The 17,081-nt window shown below is 47.4% G+C and overlaps 1 protein-coding gene across 1 annotated transcript in view; it reads left to right on the forward strand.

The window, feature by feature from the left end:
• dnah7 (dynein, axonemal, heavy chain 7) overlaps positions 1-17,081 on the forward strand; it is a gene marked incomplete at its 5' end in the record, with an annotated part of 93,022 nt that overhangs the window by 51,531 nt on the left and 24,410 nt on the right. The window contains 10 exons of the mRNA XM_079732709.1: positions 194-820; positions 1,121-1,366; positions 1,766-1,995; positions 2,441-2,771; positions 3,037-3,383; positions 3,642-3,822; positions 5,973-6,158; positions 8,196-8,359; positions 10,033-10,187; positions 15,638-15,828. Of these exons, the coding sequence (XP_079588835.1) occupies positions 194-820; positions 1,121-1,366; positions 1,766-1,995; positions 2,441-2,771; positions 3,037-3,383; positions 3,642-3,822; positions 5,973-6,158; positions 8,196-8,359; positions 10,033-10,187; positions 15,638-15,828 (2,658 nt within the window). The remainder of the gene's footprint in view (positions 1-193; positions 821-1,120; positions 1,367-1,765; positions 1,996-2,440; positions 2,772-3,036; positions 3,384-3,641; positions 3,823-5,972; positions 6,159-8,195; positions 8,360-10,032; positions 10,188-15,637; positions 15,829-17,081) is intronic.

The following is a 17,081-nucleotide window of genomic DNA, read 5'->3' on the forward strand; positions in this document are numbered from 1 at the left end:
ACAGCTATGTATCCAGCTGTTCTGCCCTTTCTATAAAACATAAAAAAATAATAAAAAAAACAACTAAAAACTTGATTATGTTAATTTATTTATCGTTTGACGCTAAAATCGAAATTGCGATCAAAATTTGATTATTCGCCCAGCCCTATTCTAAACCCACTCATTTCTTGATTACGGTGACCCCCACCCTCAGGTGCAGAGGGTGTACTACGACCGTCTGGTCCATGACTCAGACCGGGCGTGGTTGGTGAGCTACCTGGACACGGTTACCAAGGAACACCTCAAGGAGGACTTCCACCAGCTCTTCCATCACCTGGACCAGGACAGGGACGGAAGGGTGACCGAGGACGACCTGCGGAGCCTGATGTTCTGCGACTTCCACGACCCCAAAGGGGTGGACCGCAATTACCGGGAGGTGGACAGCTTGGACACGCTGCGGCCGGTGGCTGAGGCACATCTGGACGAGTACAACACCGTCAGCAAGGCGCCAATGAACCTGGTGCTGTTCCGCTTTGCCATCCAGCACGTGTGCCGCATCTCGCGCATCCTCAAGCAGCCGCGCGGCCACGCCCTTCTGGTGGGTGTTGGGGGCAGTGGGCGCCAGTCCCTCACCCGCCTGGCCGCCCACATAGCCGAGTCGGAGCTGTTCCAGGTGGAGATGTCCAAGAGCTATGGCATCGCGGAGTGGCGCGACGACCTCAAGCTGATCATGAGGAAGTCGACGCAGGGCGAAGCGCACGGCGTCTTCCTATTCACTGACACGCAGATCAAAAAGGAGTCCTTCCTGGAGGACGTCAGCAACCTGCTCAACACTGGAGAGGTGGGAGAGAGAGAGAGAGAGAGAGAGGGGGAAAGAGAGAGAGAGGGAGAGGAAGAGAGAGAGGGAGGGAGAGAGAGAGAGAGAGAGAGGCGGAAAGAGAGAGAGAGAGAGAGAGAGAGAGGGGGAAAGAGAGAGAGGGAGAGGAAGAGAGAGAGAGAGAGAGAGAGAGAGATGCGTTGACCTGAGACACCGTGTTCAATGCCCCCCAACTTCACTCAAGTTTGTTGTTTACGTCAAGTTCTTTGATTTGTTTCTTCTTGTTTCGGTACCCAAACAGTCTGTGCTCTTGTTGACGTCCAGGTACCCAACCTGTTTGCGGTGGACGAGAAGCAGGAGATCTGCGAGCGCATGCGCCTGCTGGACAGACAGCGGGATCGTGACAAGCAGACAGACGGCACTCCCCTGGCCCTCTTCAACATGTTCCTGGAGCGCTGCCGCTCCCAGCTGCACGTGGTGCTGGCCATGAGCCCCATCGGAGACACGTTCAGAAGCCGTCTGAGGCGCTTCCCGGCCCTCATCAACTGCTGCACCATAGACTGGTTCCAGGTGCACTTGTGTTCAGTGTTCCATTGTAGTTGTCTAAATCAGCTTTCTTTGACAAAGCGCTAGGGTGCCAGAGGTGCTGCCTTCATGTTTCCTTATGTATTATACTAAAAGGTCCTTGCGAACAGAAACGACCACAGTAATGGCACCATAGCAGGCAGTGTCTGACAGTGTGTTTCATGGGATTTACTCGGTACACACTTGACTTTATTTCTTCCAGAACATATGAGGTCTTTCTCAACATGTACCTTTAAAACCAGGGCACAAAACCTTTCAAATTATTATCGTGTTTGACCTGCCTCTGTCAAATTGTTTGGGTGCACTTGCCGGCGTGCACCTGCCGGCGACTATGTTAAGTCTATACTCAGATACATCGAGCTACATTAACCGGCCTTGTCTTAGAGCTGGCCAGAGGACGCCCTGCAGGCCGTGGCCTCTCGCTTCCTGGAGGACATGGAGATGACAGACGAGTCACGGGTGGGCTGCATCGACATGTGCAAGAGCTTCCACACCTCCACCATCGAGCTGTCGGCGCGCTTTCAGACGGAGCTGCAGCGCCACAACTACGTCACGCCCACCTCCTATCTGGAGCTCATCTCAACCTTCAAGGCCCTGCTCTTAAAGAAGAGAACGTAAGAGTGAGGCGTTTTATTTTTTACCCCGTCTGCTCACGCTGGCTCCCATGTGTTGCCTTTGGAGGGACAGTACACTGGGGTTGTCAAGCTTGTACCTTGGCATATGTTACCATTTCACACCATGTTGAGCAACACCACGTTTGCATAACAAGCCTAGCTCCATGTATGACCTTAGTAACACGGTACAACAGGCATTATCACACGCAAACCTCTATCACATTAGCCCAGCCTAATTTGACACGGTGAAGAAAGGATATAAATATACATCATACAAAAAAACAACCTTACATAAATACCTAATATGGTAACGATATACGATATCGAAATCTCAAATATAAATATGGATATGTTCTGTGAGAGGTGGTAGAGGGTTGTTGGCATTTGTAGCCTACCACTACTGGGCTATCACCAGGGTAACCCTTATGTCCCCATGGTTCCCCAGGGAGGTGATGAGCCTGAAGCGGCGCTACGAGGTGGGGCTGGACAAGCTGGAGAGCGCGGCGGCCCAGGTGGCGAGCATGCAGGTGGAGCTGGAGGCCCTGCAGCCCCAGCTGCGCGTGGCCAGCAAGGAGGTGGACGAGTTGATGGTGGTGATGGAGCACGAGTCGGCGGAGGTGGCGGAGACGGAGAAGGTGGTGAAGGTGGACGAGGCGGTGGCCAACGAGCAGGCCATGGCGGCCAAGGCCATCAAGGACGAGTGTGACGCCGACCTGGCCATAGCCATGCCCATCCTGGAGTCAGCGCTGGCCGCCCTGAACACGCTCACCAACCAGGTACAGAGCACTGCTCACATTCACAGTGATGCATGGACAATCTGTAGTGACACGCATAGTGGTCAACTGTTTACGTTGAGAGCAGGGCATTTGTCCATTCATCACCATTCAAGTGTAACATTATTTACATTATCTAGTCACTTTTCCTTATTGCTTCTGGTTTGTTTTTACAAGTGCATTTACTACTAAAGTGATCACATTCTGCCAGCAAACTGGCCCCACAAATCATTGATCAACCCCCCGGCTGTCTGCGTTTCACCTGCAGGACATTACGGTGGTCAAGTCCATGAAGAGCCCACCCCCAGCGGTCAAGCTGGTGATGGAGGCCATCTGCATTCTGAAGGGCATCAAGCCTGACCGGGTGCCCGATCCCTCGGGCTCGGGCAAGAAGGTGGAGGACTTCTGGGGCCCGGCCAAGAAGCTGCTGGGGGACATGAAGTTCCTCCAGAGCCTCCACGAATATGACAAGGACAGCATCCCCGCCGCCTACATAGCCATCATCCGTAACAAGTACATCACCAACCCTGACTTTGTTCCGGAGAAGATCCGCACTGCGTCCACTGCTGCAGAGGGGCTCTGCAAGTGGGTGCTGGCCATGGAGTCCTATGACAAGTAAGCCAGTGCCAGGCACCACTACCAGGGCGGGAGGTCCTCTCCTCAAAACGCCTTGCACTGAATTCAGATGCATGTGATTTAGGTGCAGGTAGGGGTTATGGCGTCTTGCTGGATGCCAACAGGTCGACTGCAGACGCAGGGAAATCAATCCCACTAGCCTATCCTACCCAGCCTGACCCTAGTGAGGACAGTAGAACCAAGCTAGTTAAAAATGAAGCTTTGGTAATGGCGTTGGATGCTGTGTGTGTCTCTCAGCGTAGCCAAGGTGGTGGCCCCTAAGAAGGAGAAGCTAGGCCAGGCTGAGGGGGAGCTGTCTGTGGCCATGGAGAGCCTAGGCAAGAAGCAGGCCGCCTTGAAGGAGGTCCAGGAGAAACTGGCCAAACTCAAGCAAACCCTGGAAGCCAACAAGAACAAGAAGGCTGATTTAGAGAACCAGGTCTGTGTGTGATGGGGCTGGGAGTGTGTGTGTGGGGGGGGGGGTGTTTGGCCGGGAAGCAATACTTAAAACATTGCATTGAATATTTATGCATGATGACACCAATAGATAACAAGTTCCCTAGCTCAATGGAGGTTTTTTTGTTGAAACGGAATATGATACCAAATCTGAATTTCCATGAAAGTGACACATTGGTATATGGATAACTTTGAAGAGATTTCTTATTTCTTTTTCCAGAAGATACCCATCTTATTACATAACAGGACTTCTTTTTTTTTGTTTAGTGCTTCTAAAGTGTCTAATATTTCACTTTGAGGATCATCAAGTGAGTGTTAAGATATATGTTGTGAAAGATGTGTCACAACATTTAGATGTGCCCCGCAGCTTAGAAATATTTTTTATATATCGCTCTAAGGAGAATTTAAAGCATCTTTCATCATTGTCGCTGACACAAACTCGCTATTCTCAGTGTGCATATAATGGCCTCAATATCCTTCTCTATTTACTAGTAAGACTAGCTACTACCCCATAGATACAATTCTGTAACCACATAAGTGTAAGGGAACCCTGTTTTAGCTAATTCTAACACTATAAAATAAAAATAAAAGAGTTTTGGGTTGAGAGTCATGGGAAGGAGGGGGTAGGTGCATTCCCTTTGGTTACCACCCACAGCACCTTTGTGATATGTGTTTAAGCTACCACAAGTCATGGAGTGTGAGTGTTATTATTACCGATGTAGTATCTCAAATATGCCTCAGACCATGGCGATATATGAATACAGAGCTTTCTGCCGTGCCATCGTGCCAATAGCACAATGTTACAATTCATCATAGGGCTGCGTTGCACAGCTATTTAGTTGTAAGTTGTGCATAAGTCGTTGTGAGTCGTAAGTTTCCCCATATCATTTCTGAAATGATTAAATTGGTTAAAACAAAGGTTTAATTTGAATAACGCTTCATAAAGTAAAAAACTACAACTAAAGTATCACCATTAAGTGCTCAGTGGAGGTAGCCAGTGGCCTTCAAATCCAATCTTAGTCCGAGTCCGACTTGATTACGGCAGAGCTTCAATGTAAAGTGGGTTGCACACCAGAATGGTAGGAATGGTACCGCATGGTAGAAAGTACAAAACACTAATGTGCGATTTTAGTTTTTTTGTTGAATATACTTACTTCACTATAAACATTCTTAGGTCATTTTCATTCTCTCTCTCTCTCTCTCTCTCTCTCTCTCTCTCTCTCTCTCTCTCTCTCTTTCTCTCTCTCAGTCGATCCTCATCCCCCCCCCCCCCCAATTTTCTTTTGCGCATTATTCCCTTGTTCCTACTCATCATACGCTAGCCCTCAAGTTGTCTGAATCCCTCCTCCTCTGCACCTCTTCTTATGTTCAAGGAAGCTTTGAAAACGTTCCCCTACTAGGCGGTTTAATGCCGGAGAGGGTTTCTTGCGGGGGATGAAACTGCTGACAGCGGACTACTCTCTGCTGTTGGACGGGGATGCGAGAGGGGTGGGAGGTGGGTGGGAGGGGGTTGGTAGGGGGTGGTTTGGACGTATTACTGGCCTTTGATCTGCCTCAGATGTGTGAACAGATCGTTTAAGTCCACCGCTTCTGATCCGACACGGCGAGGCCTGGTCGATTCTGAGGCAGGAAGGGTTCTATTGTCAATGGCAAAGAGACACAGTTTAGAGTGAAAGCTCTCCCCCTTTGAGTTAGCTCACACTCTTTTACCCCATATATTCCTCAATGGGGTTTAATTTCTATGCTCTTGTCCCGCCTCCTTCATATTTCGATATCCTTCTCACATCTAGGGACCATTTAGTTAGTGAATGACCAAATGGAAAGAGACACCATCTTCATCTTCGTCACCCTATTCCTACAGTCCTGTGGTCCTATAGCCCTTTACTGTAGACCACAGACTGGTCTATGGTCTAGACCAGGTCTTCAAAACCATCATTATTATTTAATTGTAATGGCCAAGGTGCTGGTTACTGATCAGCAACAATCAACATATATATTATTAAGAAAGAAAAAAATATATATACATATAAAAGTAAACCCTGGAAGCCCTGGTCTTCGCCAGAGTAGACCATTGCTCTGAGCTGTGAGCCATGAGGTGGTGGTTGAGCCAGGGGTATGCTGTGTGTCCTGTAGGTGGATCTGTGCAGTAAGAAGCTGGAGCGGGCTGAGCAGCTGATCGGAGGTCTCGGCGGAGAGAAGAGCCGTTGGAGCGAGACGGCGCTCAACCTGGGGGAGATCTACGACAACCTGACCGGAGACGTGCTCATATCCTCAGCCATAGTGGCCTACCTGGGAGCCTTCACCTCCAGCTACAGACAGGTAGGCGCTGTAGCTGTTGGCTGGGGGACTGAGTGCACTGCAACCCAAGGTCTAGACCCTCCTGCACAGTTTAGTTAGTTTAGCTTCCCTTCTGCACACAACCACACACACACACACACACACACAGGCACACACACACACACACACACACACACACACACACACACACACACACACACACACACACAGGCACACACACACACACACACACACAGGCACTCACACACACACACACACTCACACCCACAACCACACACACACACACACACACACACACACACACACACACACACACACACACACACACACACACACACACACACACACACACACACACACACACACACACACACACACACAAACACACACGCACACCTAAATTCAGAGCCACAAGAACATACAACATACACGCACACACACAGCTATCTACCCAAAGACAAATCTTACACGTATAACATGGCAGAAACCAGAACGTGTACACAGAAACGCTTGTGTAATCCATATCTGCAAATCTTTGAAACATTCTATTGGGCAATGCAAGTTCATCAGCTCACCACACATTCACCACAGGTTAATATTAAACAAAAATGTTTAACATAACTTAAAAGACTGTTGCCGTTTGCAGTCGGCAAGAACACACTTAACCTTGAAAATATGCATGCTTACACCATTTTAAAGGTTAGCAAAGGATTTATTTGATCAATTTAAGGAATATCTGGTGGATTGAAGATAAGGTTCTTCCTGGACTGGGAAGAACCTTATGTCCACTGGGTGGTTAGTCTCTCTGGACCCCACCTGGGTTCTGCTTGGGGTAAGTGGCGTGCAATCTCTCTCCTCCGTGGCCAAGGAGAGATGGTTTGTTTTTTGATGATTTTTTGGCCAGGGAGTGGTTGCAGGTGTGTCTGTATGTTAATCTAGGGTGAGCTTGATCAGGGAGTGGTTGCAGGTGTGGATGTAGGTTAATATAGGGTGGAGCTTGATAAGGGAGTGGTTGCAGGTGCGGCTGTCTGTTAATGAAGGGTGATCTTGATTAAGGAGTGGTTGCAGGTGTGGCTGTAGGTTAATATAGAGTGAGCTTGATATGGGAGTGGTTGCAGGTGAGGCTGATCATCAAACCTGCAGCAGCTGTGTAGAGTAAAATGTATTATTAATGAATTCACCCAGCTTATGTCGCTGTCCTCCTGTGCTGAGGTATCTCCCCAGCCACTGTGGATGGGCCTGGTAGCCTGGTCACTACCCAAGACTTACCAAATGCCTGTAATGTAATGACACATAAATTACTGTACTCGGAAAAACTGTTAATGTATCACAAGCTGTTCAACACAACTTGTGCGTTGCCAACCACCTTAAAAATGGGGGGGGGGGGCTTCTCAGTCTGTTACCCCGACATCGGCGTGTTTGTTTGTTGCATGCAGTCAGAAAGCCGCCGACGCCGCTGCTTTGATGTGTTGGCATCAGAGGCGCTGGGTGTGTTTATATTTAACTAGTTGTGTGCTTCTTAGGGACACTCAGAGCCTGCCACGTTTAAAGTAGCCATCCCTCAGAAAAAACCCATAGGTGAGGCGCAGGGCACCAGGCTCACCGACGGGGTTCTTTACTTACAAGCAGAGAGGGCTCATTAAATATGTTCTGTGATGATGATCCAATGCGGGATACTTATCTGGGGATAACAACAGCTCCTCTTCATGCATTGGGAAGAAAGGGGGAGCTATTCTTCCGGAGAGGAGTCACACACAGTTCTTTTCACCTCTTCCTCCGTGCTCTTCAAATGTACAGCCCTTGTGCTGCATAACACCTGCAGAACGTGGTCGCCATTTAGAAGTATTATTATAGTCATTGCGCTCTTTGTGACAAAAGGGTATGAGCTTGGCTATTTCCTGCATGTCCTCACAGAAGTTTTTTGTAGTTTAGGGTTCCTATGTGTTTTTGAGTCTGGAATATTTTGGTAACTGCGTGTGCCCACCTCTGTGTGTGTGTGTGTGTGTGTGTGTGTGTGTGTGTGTGTGTGTGTGTGTGTGTGTGTGTATGCTCCTTCAGTGTCAGACGGAGGAGTGGATGGCTCTCTGTAAGAGCAGGCAGATCCCCTGCTCCCCGGCCATGTCCCTGATGAAATCCCTGGGCGAGCCCGTGAAGATCAGGGCATGGACCATTGCGGGCCTTCCTTCCGACAACTTCTCCATAGACAACGGCATCATCATCTCGTGAGTTCTGCCCCCTGCTGCGACGGTCGGATCCCGGACACTCGTGGCTCTGGAGGAGTTACATAGTTTCAATGTGTAGCAATGTCCCTGCTACATGCCACCGAGTTGGCAGCCATCCTTGGCTTTTATTGGGCTCTTCCAGTCAAAGGGTGCAGGGTGGTGCTGTGAAATCCGGTTTATTGTGAAGTTGGTAGCTAATGAACATGACAATGGTGCTCCACTACCACGCAGGAGATCCCTTCCTGAGTGTGTGTGGAGATGGGTTGTTTAACCTGTGCATACTGCTTACTCAATGTGCCACAGGTGTGAAGCCTCACCCAGCCCCAGAGAGACCCCTCTGAGGCTGCCTTAACACTCCCACACGGTTTTTTTTGTTTTGTTTTGGGGTTGGTTTCTTTTCATCATTTCATATACATACAGTATATCTACCATAAATTGACTGTAACTATTTAGTCATTTTCGCAGATGCTTTTCTCCAAAGCAGCTGACATGGAGGTTCAGCGATCTGCATCTTGGGATGGGGAAGCTGGGGATCCAGAACTTTTCAACTCGGAGTCAAACTCCACTTGCCACTACACTTTCCTGCCCCCTATGTATCCAATAAGAAATAGATTTTCTGCTTGGTGTTGGAAACAACTCAGAATGAGTTGTGCATCCCTATCCACCCAGGAAATGGTTCTTTTGAGGTTTTCTCGTTCCCGCTTCTCTGTCGCCTGACCCAGGGCATGGAGTTAGCGGTGGCCTCAGAACAGCATATGGGCCTGTGGTACTCTGGGACTGTGGCAAATGGTGAAACAAATCACACTGTGACTTGGCTTGGTTTAAGAGCCCTTTCACTGCCCACATTCAATCGTTTTTTTTCCAGCTCTTCTCATTTCCCTGCCAATGTGAGGATGTGAGCTTCCTGACCCTCTTACTCAGTGTCTTTTTAGAGTAGGAGTTGGGATTAATCTGGCTGAGGCATGTTTTTGTGTGTGTGGATGGGTGGGTGAGCAGTTTTGTGCACGTCTGTGTATGGGCGCAGGTCATAGACCTTTGGTTTTCTGTCGCCATGAGCCAAATAAGTGGTATTTTATGTCAAGTTTAGAATTCTGACTTTCCCTTTTACCATGCACAGAGTTGAGATGCAATCCATATCCCATGTTTAATAAGATTATGGATCAGAAATGATAAATAGTGATCAGATATTATAAATAAATGGTGACCTGCATCCAGAGGTAAACAACGAATGATTTGATTGCTCGTAAAGGAAAAGACGGTACCCTGTGCGACCGCGCAGTATTCTGCAAACCCCTGGTTGCTGATGCGGGGCCCTTTAATTACAAGACAAGCTCCGCCCCTCCTGCTGTGAGCTGTCTAGCCACTCAGAGACAGAGTTGAGCCCCCCGCCACCGCCCCTCTCTATCACCTTCCTCTAACAAGGCACTGCTGTTGTAGCTGACTGCATGTCTGTGTTTGTGTCTGTTGTGTCTGTGGGTCGGGGGGGGGGGTGGTTGGTTGGTTGGTTGGTTGTGTGATTGGTTGTGTGTTGACTGATCTGGATGTGCCTACATGTGTGAGGTTGTGCTTCTCACTGTGTGTGTGTGTGGTTGTGTCTGTGTTTGTATTTCTTTGTATGTGTGTGTGTTTCTATATGTGTGCGTGGCTATATGTGTGTGTCTGTGTGTGTACAGTAACGCCCGGCGGTGGCCCCTGATGATCGACCCCCAGGGCCAGGCCAACAAGTGGGTGAAAAACATGGAGAAGAGCAACAGGCTCAACGTTATCAAGCTTAGCGACGCAGACTTTGTTCGCTCGCTGGAGAACTGCATCCAGTTTGGCACACCAGGTACGTCTGTCTGTATGTACCTATGTCTTTCTACCTGATTGTCTGCCTGCCTGCCTGGTCGTAGTCTATGTTTATCTGAAGCAGATGTTCAAGATCTAACCAAAATCTCCCGCACTCCTTCCTTCGCTGAAATGCCTCGCCCACACTCTCCCCCTGCCCCCTTCCTATCTCTGTCTCTCTCTCTCCATCTCTCTCTCTCTCTCTCTCTCTCTCTCTCTCTCTCTCTCTCTCTCTGCCTCTCTCTCTCTCTCTCTCTCTCTCTCTCTGCCTCTCTCTCTCTCTCTCTCTCTCTCTCTCTCTCTCTCTCTCTCTCTCAGCCCAGTTATTGGAAGTTTGTCTCCACCCGGACCACTTTGTAAACCCAATGTTTGTCAAAATTTCGAGACAAACTATTTCAAAGCTTTAGATAATGCAGCTGGAGTGTGTTGCGTGTGTGTATGTGTGTTCACCGTGACACACTAAATCAATCTTCACCCAACCATGAAGTACATTGCAAGCTTGCGTGGTCCCCGCAGTACTCCTCTCTAACTGAAGAGGTCTCCCTTCACCATGACAACGCAACAGTACACCCCAATCCTTTGTTCTCGTCTGCAGAGGAGGAATTACAACAATTGTATGAATCCTCTAGCCATAATCTTGCGACAGGCGAGCGTGAACGCTCTGCCATAGGAAAGTCACACAAAGACCCGAGAGAGAGAGAGAGACGGTGTGTTTGGCCAATGGAATATTGACCGCAACTGTGACTGAGAGCTATTACTGCCATCACACTGACCTGCGACTGCGGGCTATCACCACAGTCGACCTGCGACCTGCCACTGCACCGCGGGGCCACATGCAGTGGCTGACATGTTAATCGTTGGTCTATTATTGCAATTCAAACCTGTTTCTCTGCATTCCAGTACATCTTCCTTCTCCCGCTCACAATGAAACCAAAATGAACACCCAACACCTCTGTGCCAGTGTTAAGCCACAAAATATGGACGAATTACATAACAAGCATCCATAACAAACCCTCACCATCTGGGCCATCGATGGTCAAAGGAATAAACTCAGGGGTTAGGAGGAAGAGGAGCAAAGGGTTTGAACGGCAGAGACAGATGTGTTTTTACCTCCATCGCGACGCTTAGCGGGAACGACAGAAGCCAGTCCTTGCAAGGTATAAAATATTCCCTAGAGGAATGTTTATGACTTCTTGTCGTCCACAGCTGTCTCTGCCTAGCACACTCTGACAACTACCTCACATGTTCACAACTCTGCCAGTAAGTTATACCTTATCGCATATATTTAACTTCTTTACGCTCGCAGGATCGTTATCACCATTACTTACAGTGGGGCAAAAAAATATTTAGTCAGCCACCAATTGTGCAAGTTCTCCCACTTAAAAAGATGAGAGAGGCCTGTAATTTTCATCATAGGTATACCTCAGCTATGAGAGACAAAATGAAAAAAAAAATCTAGAAAATCACATTGTCTGATTTTTAAAGAACTTATTTGCAAATGATGGTGGAAAATAAGTATTTGGTCAATAACAAAAGGTCATCTCAATACTTTGTTACATGCCCTTTGTTGGCAATGACAGAGGTCAAACGTTTTCTGTAAGTCTTTACAAGGTTTTCGCACACTGCTGCTGGTATTTTGGCCCATTCCTCCATGCAGATCTCCTCTAGAGCAGTGATGTTTTTGGGCCTTCGCTGGGCAACACAGACTTTCAACTCCCTCCAAAGATTTTCTATGGGGTTGAGATCTGGAGACTGGCTAGGCCACTCCAGGACCTTGAAATGCTTCTTACGAAGCCACTCCTTCGTTGCCCGGGCGGTGTGTTTGGGGTCATTGTCATGCTGAAAGACCCAGCCACGTTTCATCTTCAGTGCCCTTGCTGATGGAAGGAGGTTTTCACTCAAAATCTCACGATACATGGCCCCATTCATTCTTTCCGTCACACGGATCAGACGTCCTGGTCCCTTGGCAGAAAAACAGCCCCAAAGCATGATGTTTCCACCCCCATGCTTCACTGTAGGTATGGTGTTCTTTGGATGCAACTCAGCATTCTTTCTCCTCCAAACACGACGAGTTGAGTTTTTACCAAAAAGTTATATTTTGGTTTCATCTGACCATATGACATTCTCCCAATCCTGTTCTGGATCATCCAAATGCTCTCTAGCAAACTTCAAACGGGCCCGGACATGCACTGGCTTTAGCAGGGGGACACGTCTGGCACTGCAGGATTTGAGTCCCTGGCGGCGTAGTGTGTTAGTGATGGTAGCCTTTGTTACTTTGGTCCCAGCTCTCTGGAGGTCATTCACTAGGTCCCCCCGTGTGGTTCTGGGATTTTTGTTCAACGTTCTTGTGATCATTTTGACCCCACAGGGTGAGATCTTGCGTGGAGCCCCAGATCGAGGGAGATTATCAGTGGTCTTGTATGTATTCCATTTCCTAATAATTGCTCCCACAGTTGATTTCTTCACACCAAGCTGCTTACCTATTGCAGATTCAGACTTCCCAGCCTGGTGCAGGTCTACAATTGTGCTTCTGGTGTCCTTTGACAGCTCTTTGGTGTTGGCCATAGTGGAGTTTGGAGTGTGACTGTTTGAGGTTGTGGACAGGTGTCTTTTATACTGATAAGGAGTTCAAACAGGTGCCATTAATACAGGTAACAAGTGGAGGACAGAGGAGCCTCTTAAAGAAGAAGTTACAGGTCTGTGACAGCCAGAAATCTTGCTGCTTTGTAGGTGACCAAATACTTATTTTCCACCATAATTTGCAAATAAATTCTTAAAAAATCTGACAATGTGATTTTCTGGATTTTTTTTTTCATTTTGTCTCTCATAGCTGAGGTTTACCTATGATGAAAATGACAGGCCTCTCTCGTCTTTTTAAGTGGGAGAAATTGCACAATTGGTGGCTGACTAAATACTTTTTTGCCCCACTGTATTTCACCCCTGTAATGAGATGGTGTTATTGTATATCCACATCACATTGAGAGCTGAAAAAACATAGTAAGTACTAGGGGTGACCTCGAATCCACGACGATTTGAATCTTTGACAGAAAGACATTTTATCGACTTTGTCTCCAATAGTTGAATTGCTGTGTCAGGAAAATTGTGCCCGTGTAACAGGCACAATAACATGCCATTGTGATAATAGGGCTCCTAAATTGGTGATATCACAGCATTGCTTGTTATCTAGAAGGAAAAGTCAATAAGTTATACTACGGTTTTTGCTCTGTTAGATTTTGCTGAGGTAGAGTACTCGGAAGTAGAGACATTCAAAACCATTTGTCTAGAAGGATACATAATATCAGAAGAAATCTTCTAAAGTTTGACAGCATTTCGAAACTATCAAAGATGATCGAAACAAAGAAAAAATTGTGTCAACAGCCACTGTCATATCATACTTCTGGCTCTGGTGAGATGATTATATTGGCACTCTTTTCGCTGTTCTGCTAAATTGAATGTTCTATACCCTGAAACGCATCACTCACATTTATTTTCAATTGTTGATTCCTCAAACTTTTCAATAGTCTATTTATTGATGGAGGCTTTCGTCATGATCGGATGTGTATACCGTACGTAATCACACAGAACGGAGCTCTCCAGCTCCACATAGAACGGCCACTGTTTGATTTCATAATGTATTATATTAATTATGGTATATTATATTTTTCTATAGTATAAAAGGCTAATAGTTAACTCCATTTTCTGTCAGATTGAATGCTTATGACATGAGTGGATGTGCCCACTGTGGTTATATGGTAAATGTGAATTTTTTGTATTGGCCGTTTGTGATTTAGTGGAGGCGTTGCACCTTCCCTATGGATTCTTTCTAAGCAATTAAACAGCAAAAAGTCATTGAGCGGCATATATGAAAAAAATGGATTGTATATGATTCAACGATCAGTCGAGGGGATCTGGGCCTGACCCATCAGATCTGACAATGCAAAAATGTAGTCGAGTACCCCCATAGTGAAGTGCCATGGCTCCCGTCATGATTTCATAGCATCAGTAGTCATAATCCGTTGAGTCGTCTACATTTACATTCCTTCTGCATCACCTGATGACACCAAACTCTTAATCAGCAGCCAGCGTGCCATATCCACACGATATAATGAACTTCTGTGCTTCTCCGCAATGTCAATTATGGACGAAGGCGGCAACGTTGACACAGAAAACTCATTACCATCTTATATGATTAGGTCGCGTGCTATGCGCAGCTCTGCTCCCTGGAAAAATACCTCAGAGAAGCCCCCCCCACCTGCCCATAGTGCTGCAACGTCCTGGGAATAAAAAGGCTAGCTCCTCTGTGAACTGTCAGAGGTACTCCACTGATTGCTGGTAATTGTCTTCCTCCGCTGGCACGTGGGCGAGGACCTTCCTGGAGTGCACTTACGAGAGTTCACCGTCGACACACTAATCACAGGGAGCTGGAACAGGCCGGGAGGTCAGCTCTCATCTATCTCGCTCTCTCTGGGTCTCCCTGGGTCTCTCTCGTTTGTCTCGCTCTCTCTCTCCGTGCCTCGCTCTATTTATTTCCCTTTCACTCCCTCTGTCTCGCGCTCTCTATTTCGGTCTCTTGCTCTCTTTCACTGTCTTTTCTTCTCTGTCTCTCTTTTTCTATCACTCTCACTACAATCCCTCCCCTAGAATCCAAATGAAGGGCCTCCACCCTTCATTTGGATTCCAGGGGGGGGATTTTATTGTAATAACCACGGTGAGTCTTTCATTTTTACTGCAGAGGAGTGGGGCAAAGATGACTGCCGTCTATACAATATGCATGGGACGCGACTGGGTTAAAAGACCCGATCGGCTCATAAGGGCCCCTCGCATTCATTTGTGATGATGTTCGCACCTCCGAACCACCATTCCCACAATCAAACCAGTTCAGTTCTTCAGACGTAATGCTTTTCTGTTCAAGATCCACCAGAAGGAGATTTCAATACATTTATTTCTGCAATTGCCAGCCTAGACATGGATGATTCATTTACACGCTTACAGATGCCCGCCTCCAGCAACATGACTGGTTGCAACAATTATGAAGCAAAAGAAAGTGAATCCTCACGTTGACCATCATTTTAGCTTGTCTGCCATCAGACGTTTGATGTTTGTGATCGTATTAATATGTAATAATTTTAATAATTAAAAAGGCCTATGAGTTGTGAGACTACAGGCCCACTGGTTCCTGAAGCGGTTGGGCCATGAATCAAGATTAGTTGTGCCCTGAAATGTGGTTGGATACAACACATAATTGGGTACAGTGACACCAGTGAGAGAATCACAAAAAAAAAGTTTAACTCTGCACCCAACCGGGTTAAAAAGCTACACAATATCATAGCGACCTTTTGTGTACTAGAACAATATGGTTCTCACTTGAATTTCTGGTGAGGGTGGTTGGTGTTTGCCTCAGCCTTAAAATATAGACTGTTCTCCTGTCCCCCATTGCCCTGACCCTTGCAGTGCTCTTGGAGAACATCGGCGAGGAGCTGGACCCCATCCTGGAGCCTCTGCTGCTGAAACAGACCTTCAAGCAGGGAGGAGCCATCTGCATCCGCCTGGGGGACTCCACTATCGAGTACTCCCCCGACTTTCGCTTCTACATCACCACCAAGCTACGCAACCCCCACTACCTGCCGGAGACCTCCGTCAAGGTAAGAATGTGGCGTTCTCCAGAGCTGCAAGGCCTTTTTGGTTTTAATTCCAGTATCCTACTGTTGAAAGGACTCCCAACATTAAATGCATGGGAACATTTTCAATTAACACAGTGCATTAATTGAGTCATCTCTCCTTGTCTGTAACTCTCCCTATCCATCTATCTCTCTCTCTCTCTCCTTACTACCCTCCCTCTCTCGAGCGGCTGCCTACTAGAATCCACCAATACCGACCCCTCACCAGAGAACACACTCAGAGTAAAATCTATTCTGAGAAAAGGCACATTAAAGGAAATTGCATTACAGAGAATTGCATTTCAAGCATCTCTTCGCCGGCCCTTGCTTTTTATGTTGGGGTGGGGCGGCATTAGATAGATTCAAGTCATTTTTCACATCTGACTAAGTTCTCGCTTTCCCCACTTAAGCGTTTTCCTTTTTTGTGTGCCTACAGTATACTTCCATGATAGGATCCCATTATTCCTATTGAGGCCCATTTGAAACGCTCCGACACAGGAAGGGAGGGCAAGGCAGTGTAAGCCAGGCCCGGGGAACTGGGAGCAGGAGGAGAGGGGTATAAAAGCCGGCCTCCTGTGTGAAAACAGAAAATGTTAGATTTATGTGGGCTCAAAGACCTAACAGCCACCTTAGCATGGCTACAGCATCAATATAAATGGAATTAGACCCCGGAGAAGTCTTCTCATTTATTAGTGTGCAGAGTAGATGCTGGATATAGGCTTTTAACCTGGTGGAAAAATAAGATCACACCCTTTAACTCTCAATGCAGCACTTTACACAGAGAGGAGAAAACCTAATGCATTCTACCTGCCATGGCTCACCATCGTTTGGCATTGATTGGATAGGGTTGGAGGGAGAATGGAAACCTTGATGTTGTACCATCAGAGGTCCCAAGGCATGCTTCTTTATGGATGCTTTAATATAGATATTACTGGGCCCCTAGTATTTAAAGACGTTCCCGAAATTCAGCCATGGTGCAGACTTACAGCCAATACGAGCCAGTCGCACATTGAGCTTTCCCAAAACGCGCCATTTTGGTGTCTGTAGCTTTAATGCAAATGAGGAGGAGAGAGGCGGGTCAAGTAGGAGGGTGGGGGTGTGGCTCTGAGCATCTTGCTTCCACGGTACCATGCGCTCAGTTTACAGTGGATGTATAGCAATCGCGAGGCGCACACAGCCGTTGGCCGTGTTCTGTAAATATTCTAGAACACTCTGGGTGCTCCGGCAGGAGTCCTGGA

This window comes from Pollachius pollachius (assembly GCF_949987615.1).
Source record: "Pollachius pollachius genome assembly, chromosome: 3".
In the NCBI taxonomy this organism is placed as follows: domain Eukaryota; kingdom Metazoa; phylum Chordata; class Actinopteri; order Gadiformes; family Gadidae; genus Pollachius; species Pollachius pollachius.